Source organism: Vigna umbellata, chromosome 5 (assembly GCF_029865625.1).
Source record: "Vigna umbellata cultivar VRB3 chromosome 5, Vumbellata_1.0, whole genome shotgun sequence".
Lineage (NCBI taxonomy): Eukaryota > Viridiplantae > Streptophyta > Magnoliopsida > Fabales > Fabaceae > Vigna > Vigna umbellata.
The window spans coordinates 25,771,682-25,791,982 of NC_142169.1; the positions used below are offsets into that span (position 1 = coordinate 25,771,682).

A 20,301-nucleotide genomic window follows, 5' to 3' on the forward strand; every position below is an offset into this window, starting at 1 on the left:
TCATCAATGACGTTTCCTCCTTTTAATAGTTTTGTGGTTAATAATATGTTTATAAAGAATCACTCTTATAATGCTTATAATGGGTACACAACACTTTGACATTGAGGAAGACTTGAACATATGAGTAAGAATACTCAAAGTAACAAGATTAATTATGTTTATTTCTCATTTAAACACTAATTTCACACTTGAGCACTTATTGCTTAATCACGTTCTTAAAAGGTTTGAGTATTTTCACAATGTCACCTTCAAGAAACTCTAAAAACATAGAGCACAGTGTTTCATCACCCTACACATATCGCTTCAGTGTAATTATATATTTGCACAATCTCACATATTTTAGAAGTTCATGCTCTATTTATATGATTCTCATTTGAGCGTTATTTTCTTCAAAAAAGACAAAATTATATAAACACTTATCTTGCTTTAGCTACCATCATGATACACATTTTCACTCAATTGAACACTAGCAGTCGTAAATTCAGCTATAGGGACAGCAACAAAGCTATTACAATCATGAATCACAACCAACTCTCTAAGACCATCAACTAGCTTTTCAAAATCAGCATCAGTGTAATTATGATCATAAGGTTCACATACACACTCAGCAAAATCAGCAAATGCATCTATACAATCATCACTCATCAGAAAATCATCATTACCAAAATTCAAAGCAGAATGTGAATTAGTGAAAGAAGGATTAGAGTATACAGAGGTGGTTGGATAATTAATCACTTGAAACTCTGGGGCAGCAACTACCATCAGCGGTGCTTCATTGATTGCTGCCTCTTTCTCTTCTTCAGCTCTCCCAGTCAACTTGTTGACAGCAGCTACTAACTCAGCCACTTGATTGGTCAGTCCTTGAAGTTCAGATGATGGTATGCCCTACTGCCACTGATCAAAAAATTGATCCTGCCATGGTTGCAGCGACTGATAATTCTCCTGCTCAGGTGCAGCATACTGGTCCTAGTATAAGTGTGGCAGTTGCTGCTGCACATGCCAGGATTGTTGCTGCAAGGAATTCTCAGGGAAAGACTCAGAGAACAGGTTAAACAGTGGTGGGTGAGTATTATAAGAATTGAACTATTATCATAAGCAAAAGAATAATTCATGCTTACCAAAGGAACAATGGAAGAACACCAATTTGACCACTGAGACTTCTAATGCAGAACTCAAGCAAAAATCTATCAAAGAAAAGAAGAAAAACTAGACAAGACTAACCTAACACTCTAAAACTTAACTCGCCGAGTACTTGACAACGGCGGTTAAACTGTATTTTGGTCGCACAAAATCAGAACAAACTAAGTTTTCCCACTAATGAAGTATAGGGACAACCTAGGTATCAATCCTTGGATTCGACTAGAATTAAGCTCAAAGTGTAGAATTAAATCTTGTATTTTATTTACTAACTACTAACTAACAGGTGGGAAAAAGGAATTAAAACAAAGAAATTTAAAAAGAAAATAGTAAAGAAACGAAATTTGTTTTAAAAAGAAAAGAAGAAAAATAAAATGTAAGAAAATAAAACCTAAGCTAAATTATAGAATCTATGTATAACAGAACACAACCTAAACTAACCTGATAAGTGAATGTAACTAAAATGATTTAAAACTAAAACTGTAATGTATAGAAAGAAACAATTAAATTTGGAAATTAAAAGCTAAACAGATCCTAAGAGTCAATTGAATGTGAACCTATATGAAATGCATGGATAAAGTGGCTATTCTAATCTGGAAAGTAATCAATGATGAAGAAAATTAACAAACACTAAAATAGTTTTACAAAAATACTAAAAACAAAGAACAGAGGCAAATGTGCAATAGATTGAATGAAAGAGTCTCAATTCCTCTTCAGAAAGACATTCCGAGAAATTTAAGCCCTCCTTGGGGTCTTTTGAGTTCATATTTCAGAACCTAAAATGGAAATTCTCACTCAATTATTCAATCAATGCACACTTTCACAAGAACAAGATTACAATACTGAAATTGAACTTAATCTGACAATTATGAAGCTTAACATCTCTCAAGAAGACCTCTTGATAAGTCATGCTCCCTGTGGAGTCATATTACATCCAAAACAGATGTAGAAATGTGGATGTTTTCCTTCACAATTCTCAAATAGAGTTCAATTACATAATTAAAATCACATCAAAAAAATAATAGAAGAAAAAGAATAAAAACACAAAACCAAATGAGTTTTTATTTATTGGACTCATCTCTGACTCTGAGAAGACATCTCGAAAGAGAATGCTCACTGTGGAAACATTTAATTCCAAAAGGAATCATAAAATTGCAGAGATATAGAATCCAAATCGTTTTCAATGAGAACAACACAAGCACACAAGAACACGAAACACTGAAAGAGAACAATCAAAACACAAACGAGAATAGAAAAAGAACTTTATTAATATGAAAAAAAGATTACAACTATACTGGAAGTCACCAAGATTCTCGCGGCGGTCACTCTCGCAATTGTCTCGTCAAAATCCAAAAGCAAATGTAAATCCTAATCTATGAAAGCGATAAACCTAGAACTACTTTCTATTCTACTCAGAAAACTAAAACCGTAAATGTTAAAATCGGATATCATCATTAGATTACTATTAGATTACTATTGGTTCGGATTTTCATATCCGATGGCTCATTTTACATTTATTTTTATTCAAAAACAATTTTATTAATTTTAATAAATTCAATAAAAATTAATTTATATTAGCTAAAAATTATATAATACATTATAAACTTATAAAAAATTATATATAATTTTAAAAATAATTGTACATTAATAAAACAATTAAATAAATAATTTAATTTAATTTTTATATAACATTAAATTTAAATCGAATTTTGAAATTATAAGTATCGGATATCCACATCCGATTTATATAGATATTGATTTTTATATCGGATAGCCTCACCTTAAGTTTATTTTTGTTAAAAATTAATTTTATTAATTTTAATAAATCCATATAAATTAATTTATATTAGTTAAAAATTATATAATACATTATAAATTCATACATAAAATTAAAAAATTTATAAACTAATATAACAACTAAAGAAAATAATTTAAATATGAAATGGGGTGCAAGTAATTTATTAATAAAAGTGAAATGGGATGCAGAGACGGAGAGGTGCAGGGTTGCACGAATGCATATTTCTTTAGAGGAAAAAAAGAAAAGTATAGTCAATGAGTATAGAAATTTTCAATAAACAAAATGTTAATAAATCATCATCTAATTAATAAGGGGTATTTTAGAAAATTGGAGGTGAAGGATGAAATGCTTGGAAGTGCAGGATGAAACACCCATGAAGTGTTGGTGTGCAGCGAATGTCTAGTGCAGTAGGCTAGATTAACAACCCAAACAGCGGCCCAATGCTATTTCAGCAGCCAAATTCAAATCAGCAACAACAACAGCCCAGTCTTTTGTAAGGGAACAGCCCAATCTATTCAAAGGTTCAGCCCAATTGACCAAGGGTCTTCCTGCAATAAAATCCATTAAAAACAAGGGCCAATTAGCAAATAAGTGCAAAGGTATTTCAACAATTAAAAATAAAAACCAAAACTAAAGAACATAACAAGATTAATTTCCTAATTATTTAAAAACTCTAAAAAATATACCTAAAAACCTATTTTTAACTAAAATTCTATAAAAGAAAAGAATTAATAGAAAAACCTAAAACTAATCCAATTATAAAAAAATAAAAACTAAAAGAAGCTAAGAAAGACTCCTAAACACAGAAAAATATTCAAATATAGAGAGTTATCAATCCCATATGGAGCATCCAAGTTAGGTGGAAAGGAAGGCAGAATTAGGCCTTTATGGGATGAGCATTGCAAGTGCCACAAAAGATGCCTTTGTAGATAATCACAACCATTATGCATAATCCTATAATTTCAACCATACTTTTACTCCTAAAATATTTTTCCACGCGAAACAACATGTTACCATGAGCAAAAGAAATCATAAAAGCTTACACGCACCAAAGATTTCACCACCATAACCAAACAATGCGTGAACTCTAAGAAAGAAGCTGTAGAATTCCTAAAACCAAATGAAACCGTAATGATGAACTTTTTTCCAAAAAGGAAAATTTAAACTTTTGCAATGTTCTTGACAGACGATTCTTCCAGCTGTATTTGACAATGCAACAGGGTTGACATCTTTTTTCAGAATGCATGATTATCCGACCATGAAAATTATTTTCTTTGGTATGTTGTAATACGATGATGTCTTGTGTGTGTCCATTAATGCATATTTTGTCTAGATTGAACTCATGGTGTTCAAATTTTACGAGGTTCGTGCGCCTTCCCATTACGTATTACAAGGTTTGTGAGCCTCTCCATTAATTATTACGAGGTTCGTGCGCCTCACCATCAAATTTTACGAAGTTCATGCACCTCTCCATCAAATTTTACGAGGTTCGTGCGCCTTACCATCAAATTATACGAGGTTCGTCCGCCTCACCATCAAGTATTATGTGGTTCGTGCACCTCTCCATCAAGTATTATGAGGTTTATGCGTCTCACCATCAAATTTTACGAGGTTCGTGTGCCTCACCATCAAGTATTACGAGGTTAGTGCGCCTTCCATCAAATTTTACGAGGTTTGTGCGCCTCCCTATTAAGTATTACGAGGTTCGTGAGCCTTCCCATTAAGTATTACGAGGTTCGTGCGCCTTCCATCAAATTTTACTAGGTTCATGCGCCTCCCTATTAAGTATTACGAGGTTCGTGAGCCTTCCCATTAAGTATTACGAGGTTCGTGCGCCTCATCATTAAATTTTACAAGGTTTGTGCACCTCACCATCAAATTTTACGAGGTTCGTACGCCTCACCATCAAATTATACGAGGTTCGTGCGTCTCACCATCAAGTATTACGAGGTTCGTGCGCCACTTCATCAAATTTTACGAGGTTCGTGCGTCTCACCATCAACTATTACAAGGTTTATGCGCCTCTCCATCAAATTTTACGAGGTTCATGTGCCTCTCCATCAAATTATACGAGGTTCGTGCTCCTCACCATCAAGTATTACGAGGTTCGTGTGTCTCTCCATCAAGTTTTACGAGGTTCGTGCGCCTTTCCATCAAATTATACGAGGTTCGTGCGCCTCACCATCAAGTATTACGAGCTTCGTGCGTCTCTCCATCAAATTTTACGAGGTTCGTGCGCCTCTACAGCAAGTATTATGAGGTTTGTGCGCCTCACCATCAAGTTTTAAGAGGTTCGTGTGCCTCACTATCAAATTTTACGAGGTTCGTGCGCCTCACCATCAAATTATACGAGGTTCGTGCGCCTCACCTTCAAGTATTACGAGGTTCGTGCGCCTCTCCATCAAATTTTACGAGGTTCGTGCACCTCTGCATCAAATTTTACGAGCTCCGTGCATCTCTCCATCAAATTTTACGAGATTCGTGCGCCTCTTCATCACATTTTACTAGGTTCGTGCGTCTTTCCAGCAAATTTTTCGAGGTTCTTGTTGTGCCTCTAAAAAAAGGGTTTCAATTCACGAGTTCACACACCTCTCCAGCGATGTTCATACACCTCTCCAGCGATGTTCATAGGGTATGACACACCCTCCACAACTGTCACGGCTCTTCAGCAAAATCCACAAGGTTGCTACATTCTCTACCAAGTACGCTTCGAGGTAAATAAGAGAATAATAACTAATCGTGGCTAAAAGAAAAAAAAAGGAAAAAAAAGAAAATAATAAAATATTTTTCCTTAATATTTTTGAAATATTAGTTTAATATGGTAATAATTTAAATCAATATTATGCCAATAATTATAAGCAATGATTGAAATAATATATTAATATAATTTGTTGCTTCAGTTGCTTTTAAACAGAAAAATATGATTTTAAAAATGGATATATTTTCTGACAATAATTACAATTAATGTCTTGAATATTATTTTATTTCCTTTTCTTGGAACCAAGACATTTTCTTTCCGTATTTTGTTCATTGTCAATTAATTCACAAGTCAGGGCAAAGGAGCAAATTCAGGTACTAAATGCGCTTGATGTTGCAAAAACGTAATGGTATCATTTCACAGCAATCGTCATCGCTGGAATGGGTTTCTTCACCGATGCATATGGTCTATTCTACATATCCCTTGTAACAAAGTTGCTTGGCCGCATATATTACCATGTCGACGGTGCCTCAAAGCCCGGTACATTGCCTCCCAATGTTGCAACTGCTGTAAATGGTGTGGCTTTTTGTGGAATACTTTCAGGTCAACTTTTCTTTGGTTGGCTTGGTGATAAGATGGGAAGGAAAAGAGTGTATGGCATGACTCTGATGATGATGATGATTGTGATATGTTCCGTCGGTTCCGGCCTTTCATTCGGTCATAGTGCAAAATCTGTAATGGCAACTCTCTGTTTCTTCCGGTTCTGGCTTGGATTTGGCATTGGTGGAGACTATCCACTTTCTGCTACCATAATGTTTGAGTATTCTAACAAGAAGACTCGCGGGGCCTTCATTGTTGCAGTGTTTGCCATGCAGGGTTTTGGTATTTTGGCAGGTGGTATATTTGCAATTATAGTTTCAGCTGCATTAGTAACAGTCATAGAGCTCAACGCCAAACCTTGCCAACCTTTTGCAAAAGACAAAACTCAATGACAATCATGGCACTCAACATTATTCTTCTTGCAAAATGTCACGCTCACTGACACCCTTTTGCAATTCAACGACCCAAAATTAAATTGTTCCAAATCGTGAAAAATGGTTGACGCCAAAGCGTTCATATTTATGCACATTCAAGACTCTGGAGCTAAAATGCTCTCACACTTGCACAAGGAACTAACACTCAACATTAGCTTGTCATCGATTAACGTCACACCAGAAATCAACATACTTAAAACTATGATTTGGGGAAGAAGAGACCTATTCAAAATGGTCAAATTGGTATTCCTTACTTAATACCTTGGTCAAAAACAACTTTCAATGTCAGGATACGGACCAACTTGCTCAAATGATTAAATCCTAGGTTCCTCAATGCAACACCAATTCAAACAATGCAATTAACACATAAACATTTAACACAAATAGATTTTCAACAGCTCAAGCACCAATATCAACAGCTCAACCAATTTCGTGCGAACCAATCATGCAAACTAAAATTTTCAAATAAGGTAATTAGTTTCTCTTACATGAAAGATGACCAAACAATTCTATAACCCTCAAAAACACCTTTAAACGCACAAGAAGTCGTAAATGTCCCTATAAACAACACAAATAATCAGGACACACCATTATAATAACTAATCAACATATACTCTTATTATTTAAAATACACTATTAATTCTAAAAGATAAATCTTTAAGTTCTTACAATAAATTTGGACAAAAATTATATGTAATAATCACTGCCGAATAGATAGAAAATCTAAAGATTATATTCTTTATATTTTGAAACAAGGATAAAAAAAAATACTTATAATTGTACATTAAAATATAATATATTTCACTTAAAGAATGCAGAAGAATATACATTTTTTTTTACTCAAAACACGTCTTTTGGGTTTTTTTATTTTTATTTTTAAAAATGACCACTTTAAGCCCAAATGTTATAAATAAATCTAAAAAAAATCAAATAAAATTTATTATTATAAAAATTAATTGTTTTATCTTCGAAACTTAAAAAGAATGCATTTTAACCAAATTCTTAAAAAAATGAATGATTTAATATTGAGTTTAAGATTTAGAATTTAATGGTGGGTCAGTAATATTTCATCCAATATTTTAAAATATATTTATTTGTATTTTATTATTTAAAAATATGAGCGTTAACTATGGTTTTTTCTGCCACTTTCTTATAATGAGATTACTACTCAAATTATAATTTTTAAGTAGTCACTTATTTTTATCAAACAATTACTCTGTTCTTTTATGATTAGAAATAAAGTTCAGTATCTTTTTTATTATATATTTGTGTTTAGTTAGTATGCAAGTTTTAAAAGATTCGTTGATAAATATTTAGTATTATTATGTATTATTGTGAAAGCCTTTTATAATGATAAACATTTATTAAATTTTGAATGTACTTTGTGCGTAATTATTATCGTAAAAGCTTTTTAAATTAAAAGGTTAAATAAATAAAATTTGCTAACATATAAATATTTTTCGCTAAAAGTGTCGCAGTAGTAATTTATTTTCTAATACACGCAAAAATGGGTAGAATTTATCCTTATTGAGTAAAACATTTTGTTCTTAAGTTGTCATTCACAAAATAATAATCTTTTTTTAAGTTAGAACTCCCATATTTAAATTGAAATTGGAGTTTTGATTATAAATCTAAAATATGGTTATACAATTAAAAGGATTAATTTTCTATGTTTTAATTTCATAGAAATAAACATTCTAGCTAGTACCAGAAATGAAAAAAATTACATTATCAGTCAATTAGAAGCAATAATTGGATATGATTTTTGAAATAATCAAAATCAAAAATTGATAAACTTACTTAATTATGGCTAAACATTTTGGTGAGTGATTATTATAGTTAAACATGACCCTTTACTCTGTCGTAAACACAACATTTAGTAATTAAAACGCCGATGGAAAATTAAGCTCTGGAAATAGCGTAGCGGAGGCTTTTTGGGGTAGCCGGCGAAGCAATTCGTTAATTCTCCATGGATATGGTGTTCTGTTCTGCACCCATTCTCTCTCTTTTCGTTCGTTATTATGTGGCTTATTTATGTGGGTTCAAACTTCAAATTAATTATTGAAAACACAGGAGAAGAAAGAGGGTAAAGCCTCCCTGTTGTGGTTCGAAACCTCGGACTCTGTTTGTCGCCAACACCAGTTTGAGCCCGATGGTCGACTCTCCGTATGTCACTCTTCAATGTCTCTTTTTTTTTACTCTCCGTATCTAACAAACATGTTATTTTCAAAACCCTCATGACTTGTATGCTAGGAATTTGGTCAACGTCAACTCACTTCAGAAGCTGAAATTTATAATTTGATGTTAACACAACTGAAAATGGTGTTGATTTCTTCCTGTTATGTCAGCTGTTTGACTCTTAAAACTCAAATTTGTGATATGATATCGTGTGTTTGTGTGGGTAAGCAAAGTATGGGTCGTGTTCTAAAATTATTTGTGTTTGAATTTCAAAGTGTTTGTGTGGCTTTCTTCACCCTAACAAGTGTTTTTAGTTTCTTTGTAGGTTGTGATTGTTGGTGATTCCAGGCCCTTCTACCAAAGGGTGGTTGGAGCTTTCATGAATAAATTTTATCCCTCGGGATATCCATACAGGTTTATTTATTTTTCCTAAAAATATGTTATGGTTTATGGTGTAGAAACTAGGAAAGCTTGTTCAGTGATAGTGTTTTTTTGTGTTTCTCTTCCAGTGTGAATGAAGGCTACCTTAGATACACACAGTTTCGAGCCCTGCAACATGTTACCAGGGCAGCGCTATCGGTGCTATCAACTCAGGTCTTCTTCCGGTAACATGAAACACTCATAAAGGATGTAATGGAAAATGTTCCTTTCTTTGACATTGGAAAATCAAACTTGCTTTCTTGGCAACTGAGATATAGAGTACCCTTTGTTCATACTTAGTAATATTTGTTGATTGTAATTATGTATTACGTAATCTTTTTCATGAATTGATTATCATGAAATAATTAAGTGGATATCCTTGGTCTCTATGCTTATTCTTCTGCAGTCCTTACTATTTGCTGCAGGGTTGCGGCCCACTCCTGCACAAGCGACAGCTGTTAGTTGGGTAATGTGATATTAATTTCAAATTGACAATTTCTCAAATCAGCAGTCACCATGGAATGTGTTTTATGTATGAACTGGATGTTTTCTCTGGCTTATGTCCAGATTTTGAAGGATGGAATGCAACATGTGGGGAAGGTGATCTGTAGCAATTGGGGTGCTAGAATGGATTCTGAGCCTAAACGTTGGAGACTGCTAGGTTTGCATGTGGGCTGGTGCTTTTCTTCACCGCCTTCTCTCATTGATATATCATGTTAGCTCTTAATTGCTAAGTTCTCAAGTTGTCTGACAATTAGCTTTATACTTTCTGCAGCTGATGTTCTCTATGATATAGGCATTGGCTTAGAAGTTCTTTCTCCATTATGCCCACATCTTTTTCTTGAAGTGGCAGGCTTAGGAAATTTTGCAAAGGTTTAAGTTCTTCAAAAATAATTAAATATTTCGGTAGAGTTTGCAATATAAAGTTGGCTCATATCTAATGGCTCATTCAACCCTATGTTTGTCATGTTTGGGGATTTTAGCATCCTGTTCTGGATTTTGAGTGAAAGTATCATTTATTTTAGGCAACTTACTTCTCTTTCTGTTATTGTGGAGTCAACAGGGGATAGCAGTTGTTGCAGCAAGAGCAACAAGGTTGCCCATATATTCTTCATTTGCTAAAGAAGGAAATCTCAGCGACCTATTTGCTAAAGGGGAGGCTTTCTCAACTCTCTTTAGTGTTATAGGAATTGGAGTTGGAATTCAATTAGCATCTACTATCTGCGGATCAATGCAGGGAAAGGTATAGAGCTTTTATTCTTTGTTGGGCCTCGGTGTTCTATTAACTGTGGATTCTGACTCTTGCAATTAGCTTGCGCTAACAAGGTATGTGATGATGTTCTTGGACGTGGTTATTACTGAAAGGCTTGAGAATTGAAATATATAAACATTATGTGAAAATTTTTGAAGTTGATCACAATATTACATGCCATTTCAACACCCGTTCCCCCCATAAAATGTATTTTAATTTATATAGAAATGGGTAGGGGGGAACATAATTAATTCACTTTTAGGAGAGATCTTCCATGAAGTTGGACTGAGCTTCCGAAAGAACTCAAGATTAAGCTTCTTGATTATATTCCAGCTGGCACCAAGGGAAGGCTAAGTCTTCATTTAATCTTCTTAACAATGCAAGTTGGTACTACTCGGTTTATAATTCTTAGGCGCTGTCAAAATTATTAGGATAAATTGTGCTAAATAGCAGTTTAACGTTCATCAACCCCCAAAGGTTAATTTTCTTTTTCTTTTAGGGATAACCTGCAAAATAAACCAGAACTTCAATAGAGAGGTAGATTGAGAATTGTTTTGTTAAATTGCTAAGGTTAATATGTAATTTTTAACCAGAAGTTAGAGAATAAATAGTAATGGCTAGTGATGAAAATTTAACGTGTGCAATTTAAACCAAAAGTTACAGTAGAAGGCTAGATTGGAATCAAATGTTGATGAGGTCATGGGCATGTAGGGTGTATATGTATTCTTTATTTGCAATTAGAACCATTACTCAAAATATTAAAGGAAACATTTTCTAGATGCAAGTATTCGTTTTATTTATAATTCCGAACTGTGGATTATGAAACTTTTTCGGTCAGTTGTTTGTGGATCCACCATCCTTTCAATCATTGGTCGTATTTATTGCACTCAGGATCATTGCTCAGAATGTAAAAGGAAACGAGTATTTGTTTCCTAGTTCACTTTATAGAGATATAATTGATCATGTTGCATATCTTAATGATAATTATACTTGTATTGAAGTCTGATCATTCCAGCTGATGAAATTTTGAGACTATTTTTGTCAGTTGGTTGCGGGTCCTCTCCTTTCAATTATACATTTATACAGCGTGTCTGAAGAAATGAGAGCAACTCCTATCAATACCTTGAATCCACGAAGAACTGCAATGGTGGTGGATGATTTTCTCAAGGTTTAGTTTTAAGTGTTGAAGTAAATGAAAACTCATGATTTCGGGAACGGATACAGTGACTTTTCTTTTCCGGGAAAAATCATGCAACTTTAGTTAACTTTGTTCAATTTTTAACTAGTTTCTTTTGTATTTTTTTTTTTTTTGGAAAATTGAAATTGGTCATTCAACACATGAAAATTAACTATATTTACATGACTTTTTCCGGGAAAAAGTCACTGAATCCGTCTCTCATAATTTCCCGTCCATTATGTGTAAAAAGAAAAAAAAAATTGAAATTCTGATTGACTGTTTGATGAATTCCAATGCAGGCAGGAGTTGTATCAAGCCCTTCTGATCTAAGATATAGGGAAAATCTGCTGTTTAATCTGCAACTCAAAGAAGATACGGGAAATGTAAAAGTGGGGAAGGCTGTGCACAAGGCCATTAGGCCTTCCAGGCTTCTTGAATTGAAACAAGTGTTCCATGAGGAGAAGTTTCTTTTAAACTTTGGGAATAAATGCGTTGACATGGTATTGGAGCAAGATGCTAGTGGTGAAGATGCATTGAGAGGGTGGCTAGTTGCTGCATATGCTGCACAAGTTGTGAGTTCCTCTCGTCATGAGCTCAGTGCTAGTGTCATGCACGAGGCTTATCATAAAATGAATGGTGTGTTTCCTATATTCTTGAAAGAATTACAGAACAAAGGGTGGCACACTGATCGGTTTTTGGATGGAACTGGTAGCCGTTTTGCATTATAATGCTCCTAATTAAAAATTCCATGTTGCACAACTTCGTTTGCCTCGTGAGTTTATATCTAACCACAAATTAATATTATAATTATACCCAATGTTTTATTTGGTCTATTTGATAACTTCAAACTTAGTAACGCCTTATTTTCTTGCTCATTCTTTTTCAAACGGGAGAAAGCAAAAGTTGTTCAAATGAGTATTATTTGCTAGCCAGTGATGAAGAACGATAGAACTTGAGATTGTTAGCTAGCAAGCTGTTTTTATTTCTCTTTCGTACCTTTTCACCCATCTTATTATTAGTTCAAACATTAATTTATGAAATACTTTTAATTTAATAAAATATCTTAACAGCTATTTAGTAGTTAGTGGAAAGTTATTAATTTCTCTATATTGAATTAAATGTATTTTTGAGGACTGTTATGCTGTTGGATAAATGTAATACAACAAAATGTGATTGACGAGTTATTGAGTTGTGCTTGACAAATATATGTATGTTTCTGTTCCTTGTTCAACGTGCAAAAGTTTCTTTGAATGTGAAATAAATTAAATATCAATTCTCGTTAATTTAATAGTTTTTTCAACTAATGTTTCATTTTACATCTAATTTACCTGCTGTAGCCTGTAGTGAGGAATTTGTTTAAACATGTTTATTGTTAAACAATTTCGAAAGATATCACTGTTCAAGGTGATTCAACTGTTGTAATAATATTAGATTATTGTAAAAGAAAACGTTGGATTACAACGATCAAAACTTTAATTGTTTAAATTCATTTTATTAACTGTTCAAATAGTAAAATATTTAATGGCTTTTATTGTCTTTTATTGATTTTATTCTTCCCTAACTGTTGTATAAATAGAGAGTTCTTCCTCCATTCCAAAACACACCAAAAGAGCAGTCTTTTCTCCTTCTCCTTTCTTCTTTTCCACTTCTAAAATTATTATAAGTTTATTTTATACTCTTTTTAGATATCCTTGCTAGTTTTGAGATCCTTAGAGATATTTTGAGAAGTTCCTGTTGTATCTTGGGGGATTTGCGCAATACACCGCGGATAAGTCCTTAAGGACATTGACTCTACACGCCTCAGGAAATTTTGTTCGTGATTATGTAAGCTTTTATACAACACCAACTAATTACTTTTATGTTTAGACACACATACTTATAATTGCTAACTTACTAGAGATTATCATCATCACTACTAGTATGATATTTCAAAATATTTATCAAATTTAAAGATGGTTATTGACGAATGCATTTTTTCTTTGTATTGTTCTTCTGTACCTTTAAAATATATCAGTTTTGATGTATTAAAAATGTTTTTATTATATTTTAATGAGCTTACTGCACTTAATGAGCTTTTCTAGACCTGATATTGCTTATGCAGTAGGTAGTCTAAGTAGGTACACTCAATGTCCAAATCAAGAACATTGGGATGCACTTATGAGATACTTAAGAGTTTCAGTGGATTATGCAATTGAATATAGTGGATTTCCCACTGTACTAGAAGGGTATTGTGATGCTAACTAGATCTCTAATTCAGATGAGACAAAATCTACTAGTGGTTATATATTCACACTTGGGGGCGGTGCGATTACATGGAGATCAGCCAGACAAACAATTATTGCAAGATCAACAATGGAATCTGAGTTTGTCGCTCTTGAGATGGCTGGTAGTGAGGCTGAGTGGTTGAAAAACTTCTTATCAAACATTCCACTAGGAATGAAACCAACCTCATCGGTGTCAATACACTGTGATTGCCAATCGGCAATAGCTATAGCTAAAAACAAGAATTACAATGGAAAGAATAGACATATCCAATTGAGACACAATTTGGTAAAACAACTGCTAAAGAGTGGAACTATTTTCATTGACTATGTGAAGTCAGAACGGAATCTACCGGATCCTCTGACAAAACCCTTAGGAAGACAAATGATATTAGAAACATCGAGGGGAATGAGACTTAAGCCACTTGCAAACAAACAAGTGATGGTAACCCAACCTTTATGATTGGAGATCCCATGAATAAGGTTCATATGGGTAAAAACAAGTCACTTGTTAGTTCTGATAGCACTAAATTGATATCAATGATGTCCCTTCCTATGGTGTGTGTATGTGTGAAAGTGCTAGAGACTGCAATATTGAGAGGTTAAACTTTGTCGTTAAAATTCTATGTGGTGAAAGAATTTTAGCTTAAACAAAGTTTTTAATGATTTTCATATCCCTTATGGGTGGTGTATGATTTGCAGCATACACTTGATGAAATCACCTATATGAGTTTTGAGTGAGACCGCTTGCATGAGATATTGGTATGATCTCTAGAGCACTCATGAATATCGGGCACGCGCATGGCCTAGTAAGCACAACACAGCGATAACAGCAAGGATTGTGGGGGTGTATTGTGATTGATAAACCTCTAACACACGTCAAGTGTCTTTGGTTCATATAGCTTGCTATACCAACTACACTGTGTGTTAAGTATTTCAATCTATGACGGGTTCATATAGCTTTCTATACCAGGTCTGATGCAATACATCCTATGAGACCCAGAATAAAAGTTTCTTGTCTTTTTTCTTGGATTGCAACGGTCAAAACTTTAATTGCCAATAACATTTAAATTCATTTTATTAAGTACTCAAACGGTAAAATATTTAATGGCTTTATTATCTTTTATTGATTCTATTTTTCCCTAGCTCTATAAATAGAGAGTTCTTCCTCCATTCCAAAGACACACCAAAAGCAGTCTTCTCTCCTTCTCCTTTCTTTTTTTCCACTTCTAAAATTATTCTAGGTTTATTTTATACTCTTTTTAGAGATCCTTGCTAGTTTTGAGATCCTCAGAGATATTCTGAGAAGTTCCTGTTGTATCCTGGGGGACTTGCGCAATACACCGCGGATAAGTCCTTAAGGACAGTAACTCTACATGTCTCAGGAAATTTTGTTCGTGATTATGTCAGCGTTTATACAACACCAACTAATTACTTTTATGTTTAGACACACATACTTATAATTGCTAACTTACTAGAGATTATCATTGTAAGAACCTAAAAATATATATGTATATATTAAAATAGGATGGGGTGAAAACATTACTAAGAAAAAGGGGAGGGGCTTTTTATTAAAAAGAAAACAGTTTTATAGTTTCTGCTAAACTTTTAGAAAAAGAAGCTGAACTCATTTTCTTAAAAAGTGTTCCTCTCTCTAGAAAGCTTCTTTTTCCTCCTCTACCTTCTCTCTAATCTCCACACTGCACCAGCCATTGCATTGTCATTTAGGTGTCGTCCCCGCATTCCCAGAGTCGGGAGCTCTGTTTTGAGCCGAACGTTTTCTTTATTCCTACTGGTAAGTCGTTTTCCCCCTTCTCCTCCACTGTCTTTGAATCTAGGGCATGCCACTTTACTGGTTGCATGCAGTTGGTAGCTTTTCCCTTTGGTTCCTTGTTCATTCTCGCTCTAAGAGTTGTACTCTACCGAATTTGGTGGTTTGTAGGTCCTATTGAACTTGTTTCTGTGCGAGAGTTACTGTTTTGGACTTCTTCTAAAGTGATGTGCTTATAACCACCAAGGTAAGGGGAGCTAGTTCTACTCTTGATTTTACTGTGTGTAGTGAATGCATGATAAAATTTGTAGTGGTATGTTGTGGAAGCATGAACTTGGTTCTAGTTAAACTTGAAATGCATGTATGGAAGGGTGTGTTATGTGAATTTGATGATTGATGGCTATAAACTGTTTGGAATGACTTATAATGATGAAATTGTGTATGTTGGAACTGTTTTGGCATGAAAATTTTGTGGTAGTGCTGTTAGAAAGGAAATCAAGTGTCTTTAGGGTCAATTTTAGGCCATTTTAGAGGAAGTGAGATAATGATTTTGAGCAAATGAGGTCTGCAGCGTTATTGGACTGTTGGGACAGTTTTATCCACTGTATTGTGACTTGTTTGAGTCACTAAATTGGTTAAAATTAGTGAAAAGAGGTAAGATCGGGTTTTGGATCTCTAAGTTGGAAAAAAAATGGTATTTTAGAGTTAGAAAGGAAGTATGGTGGTCAAATTTAGAGTTAGGCATTCTTGGTGATCCTAGTCAGTTTAGGTAACTTAGGTAGGTCATGTGTGACTTAGTAGGCATGTTTAAATGGTTAAAAACCAACTCCAAGTTGTAGAATTGAATTTAGACCTCTATGTTGATAAAATTGAAGTTGTAGAACCTAAATCAATGCATAAACACTTTATAATAATGTTAGAAAGGATTAGATTTGTTTAGGTAAGTTTAATTTAGCATGAAAGTTGATTTATGAGTGGTAGAAGTTCACCAAAATGATTAGAATTGGTAAAAGAGAGTTAGAGTTGCTCAATTATGCAGAAAAATCTGCAGAATTTAGCTTCCTCTGCAGCAAAATTCGCATAGCGCACAAGGGGGTGCGCTGAGCGAATTATGCGTGGCAGATTGAGTGTTTTCAGTGTTTTTGATGTTTTGGGAGTTCCGGACGTCCGTTTCGGACGTTCTTTAGTTCGTTCTGGGGGTTTTTGACCCTTCCGGATCTATTGGTGAGGGTCTACAAGCTGTTTGAATTACCTAAGTATTGATAATTAAAATTCCTAAAGAAATTTGTGTTAATAAGTGAGGGTTTTGTGAAAGTATGTAATGTATGAGTTGTTTTATGACATGATTGATGTTGTATGATGGTGTGTGGGTTTGGTATGAGACAACATAGTAAGAATGCATTTGAATGACTATGAAATTTTATGTTTGATGAATCAAAGTGGTTTATGAGGTACATTATTGATCCAAGAGGAATATCATGTGATTTAAAGTGGTCGGATTGAATATGAAATTAAGATCTCTCGGTGGGATCAGTTAGTGAATTAAATGAATGTGAGAGGCTTCCATATGGGGGTTTATCCCTAACACTCCAACGGTCTTTCATTCTCAGTTAGAGAGGATTGACGCGTGTGGTGGGAGTAGTGGGAGGTCCTAGGGTAGGCGCTATCACTGAAGGTCTATTCCGCGGTAACAGACTAGCCTTGTGTATGGTCGGGTGGAACCCCTCGGCAATGGCTTTGCAAAGCAGTAGGAGCCATCACAAGTGCACAACCCGCCCCAGCTCTACATTCATTCCAAGTCCGGACATGTCTAGAGTCTTAACATGATAGGATGCTTGTCTTGATAAGTTTTATGAAATAAATGCTTATGTTTATGATGACTAAGGTGTTTATGTGTGTATGGATATTCTAGGAAATGCTAGATTGATTGAAAATGAATTGTATGATTGTTTGAGACCTAGCTCACCCTTGCATTGTATGTGTTGCATGTGTTTGTCTTCTCCCTTGCGATGATCATCCAATCCTTTGGATGTGAGCAGTAGATGATGATGTACCATTGGAGCAAGCTTTGGAGGTTGAAGAAGACCCAGCCCCTAGTACTTAGGCCTTCTACTAGCTCTTAGTTAATTAGCTGGTTATTTTGAAAAACTCCTAGCTTTTGTTTTATATATTTCGGCACTTTTGGAAAACTTTTTAGGTCTCTTTAAAATTTCAATAGCCTTGTATTTTGGAGAACTTTGGAAACTTGTACTCAAGTTTGATTTTGTTTTAATTCCCTCTATCTTTTGGATGACTGTATACATAATTAAATACTATTATCTCTATCTCTCAACTGCTTTTACATATTATAATAACTGAATCCTATTATATTATATGTGTATATGATATTTTGGGATGTCACAATCATCACTACTAGTATGATATTTCAAAATATTTATCGACTTTAAAGATGGTTATTGACGAATGCATTTTTTCTTTGTATTGTTCTTCTATACCTTTAAAATATATCAGTTTTGATGTATTAAAAATGTTTTTATTATATTTTAAAATGTTAAAATCAGTATACATTAATATATTATGAAGATACATAAAGAGATAATACTAAAAATTTAAGAAGAATCAAACTCAGTTTTCACATACTAATATTCTCAAATGTATTTTGAAGAGAATATTCTCAAATGCCTGATTATGGATGAATCAAGTTTAAGATGAACTTAGGATAAGGTTGCACGCAAGCTGGGGAGTCAAACTAAAGAAGTTGTTAGAATGATGACAAAAATTGTATTTATGACTTAAAACTAAGTTTTATTTTTAATATTATATATGGATTTTTGGTATGTTAAGTTTATTATGTTTTTAGTGTTATATTTGAGGGATTTAATAATCAAATTTAAAATTATTTTACTGTTTAATCTCTAAATTTAAAAAAAAAACTTCAAATAATTATGTTGTAGAGTGTATCAATTATCTAGTGACGAATACCATGTTTTTAAGCATAAAGAGTTGGATATTGACTATCATTGGCTATAACTTTTTGTATAGTTATAAGTGTTTATCTAACAATTGATATCAGAGTTAAAATCATGAGTTTGATTTCTAACGAGACAATTGTTAAGAGTGATGGTTGCAGAAACATCAATTGTACTGTGCCGCAAGAGCTGAATCACAATTGAATTGTGACACTTGTTACGTTTTTATGTACCATGATTCATGATTGTAACTTTTTGCTTACTGACAAGTGTTCCATCTAACAAATTATAATTATATAAATAAAGTTTCTTTTACAGCATAATATTTTCCCATTTGAATGAGTGTATAATAATTAATGTTTTTTTATACTTGTTTAGATTATTTTTTTAATTATTATGCAAATTCTTATTTTTTATAAATTATTTATTTTTTATAAATGATTTGTCATATTTTTAATGGTAAAAGTAAAATAATTTGGTTCTACGTATTTATACTTTTTTATTATACTCCATAAAACAGTATCCGAAATTAAGTTTCATAATGTAAATAAATTGAAATTAAAAAAATAAATTTCCATACTTTTTAATATAAATAATTAAGAGTAAAAATTTATTTGAAGGTGGATTTGAGGGAAAAAGAAGTTGAAGTTGGGATTGTTTGAATTAAGGAGAAGATTATGAAAAATAATGAGATTTGAGATGAAAATTTATGAAAGTTAATGAGTGATTTAATAGAGATGATAGATTAAAAAATGTTTTAATTGATAAAAATAAAAGATTACTATTTTACTCTTAATTATAAAAATAATTTAAAAGTAAAATATAATTAGTATTAATTATATTTAAATGAAATGGAAATAGTTGTTGTTAATGATAAGAATATTACTATTATTATTAGTAGTAGTAGTAGTATTAGTATTATCATAATTATTATTGATATTACTATTATTATGGTTAGTATTAATATTATTTTTTATCATTAATGTTATAATGATAATATTATTATTAATAATTTATTATCATTATTAATATTATAGTTACAATTATTATTAATATTTATTATTAGTATTATTATAAAATTATGTTCGTGCTTATTGGTGTAGTCAACAACTACCAATAGAGACACAAGGTTATACATCCATGTTGTGGTGAATCGGTTATAGGGTGCAGTGTAAAGGACCAAAATCGATTCTGGATGTAAAATGAAAAGGGAGAATCAATTTTCTCTCGAGCCAAATTGAACCACATAACTCTAATTCTCGTCACTTTAGCTAGTATCATCAGATAAGACTATCCACCGCTCACAAATTGCTGCAAATTCATTAAACCAAATATAATCGATATTCGTTCTTTCATTTGCATAAATATTATCCTCCCCGATCCAAACAATATGTAAATTTAATTCAATTTATAAATATAATTTCTAAAATAATATTTTTTTTCCACTCAATTATAAACATTAAACATTAAAATAATCTTATTAACAGAGATATGTAATGATTTTGATATCACAATAAAAAATAATAAAAAATAAAGTTTAAATTTAACTCAATTATAATAAAATTTATATTTATTTATATACTATAAATGATGAGGCGAAATGATC

The 20,301-nt window shown here is 32.9% G+C and overlaps 1 protein-coding gene and 1 pseudogene across 8 annotated transcripts; both read left to right on the forward strand.

The window, feature by feature from the left end:
* The first annotated feature begins 875 nt into the window (after positions 1–875).
* Positions 876–6,625, forward strand: LOC124823257 (inorganic phosphate transporter 1-4 pseudogene; annotated as a pseudogene).
* Positions 6,626–8,511: 1,886 nt separating this feature from the next.
* Positions 8,512–12,567, forward strand: LOC124836120 (protein root UVB sensitive 2, chloroplastic-like). Of its 8 annotated transcripts, XM_088091640.1 has the most exons (11): positions 8,624–8,645; positions 8,741–8,833; positions 9,016–9,068; positions 9,171–9,259; positions 9,355–9,450; positions 9,691–9,731; positions 9,833–9,942; positions 10,024–10,138; positions 10,329–10,508; positions 11,563–11,685; positions 11,994–12,567. In XM_088091640.1, the coding sequence occupies exons 5-11, from the start codon at positions 9,360–9,362 to the stop codon at positions 12,420–12,422; spliced, it is 1,089 nt and encodes a 362-aa protein (XP_087947766.1). In that variant the 5' UTR covers positions 8,624–8,645; positions 8,741–8,833; positions 9,016–9,068; positions 9,171–9,259; positions 9,355–9,359; the 3' UTR covers positions 12,423–12,567. The 8 variants fall into 8 exon arrangements, with proteins under 8 accessions (XP_087947759.1, XP_087947760.1, XP_087947765.1 ...); XM_088091633.1 differs by lacking the exon at positions 9,016–9,068 and having other exon boundaries at positions 8,512–8,645; positions 9,355–9,439; positions 9,672–9,731; XM_088091634.1 differs by lacking the exon at positions 9,016–9,068 and having other exon boundaries at positions 8,512–8,645; positions 9,355–9,439; positions 9,672–9,731; positions 9,833–9,926; positions 10,041–10,138.
* Positions 12,568–20,301: the final 7,734 nt, after the last annotated feature.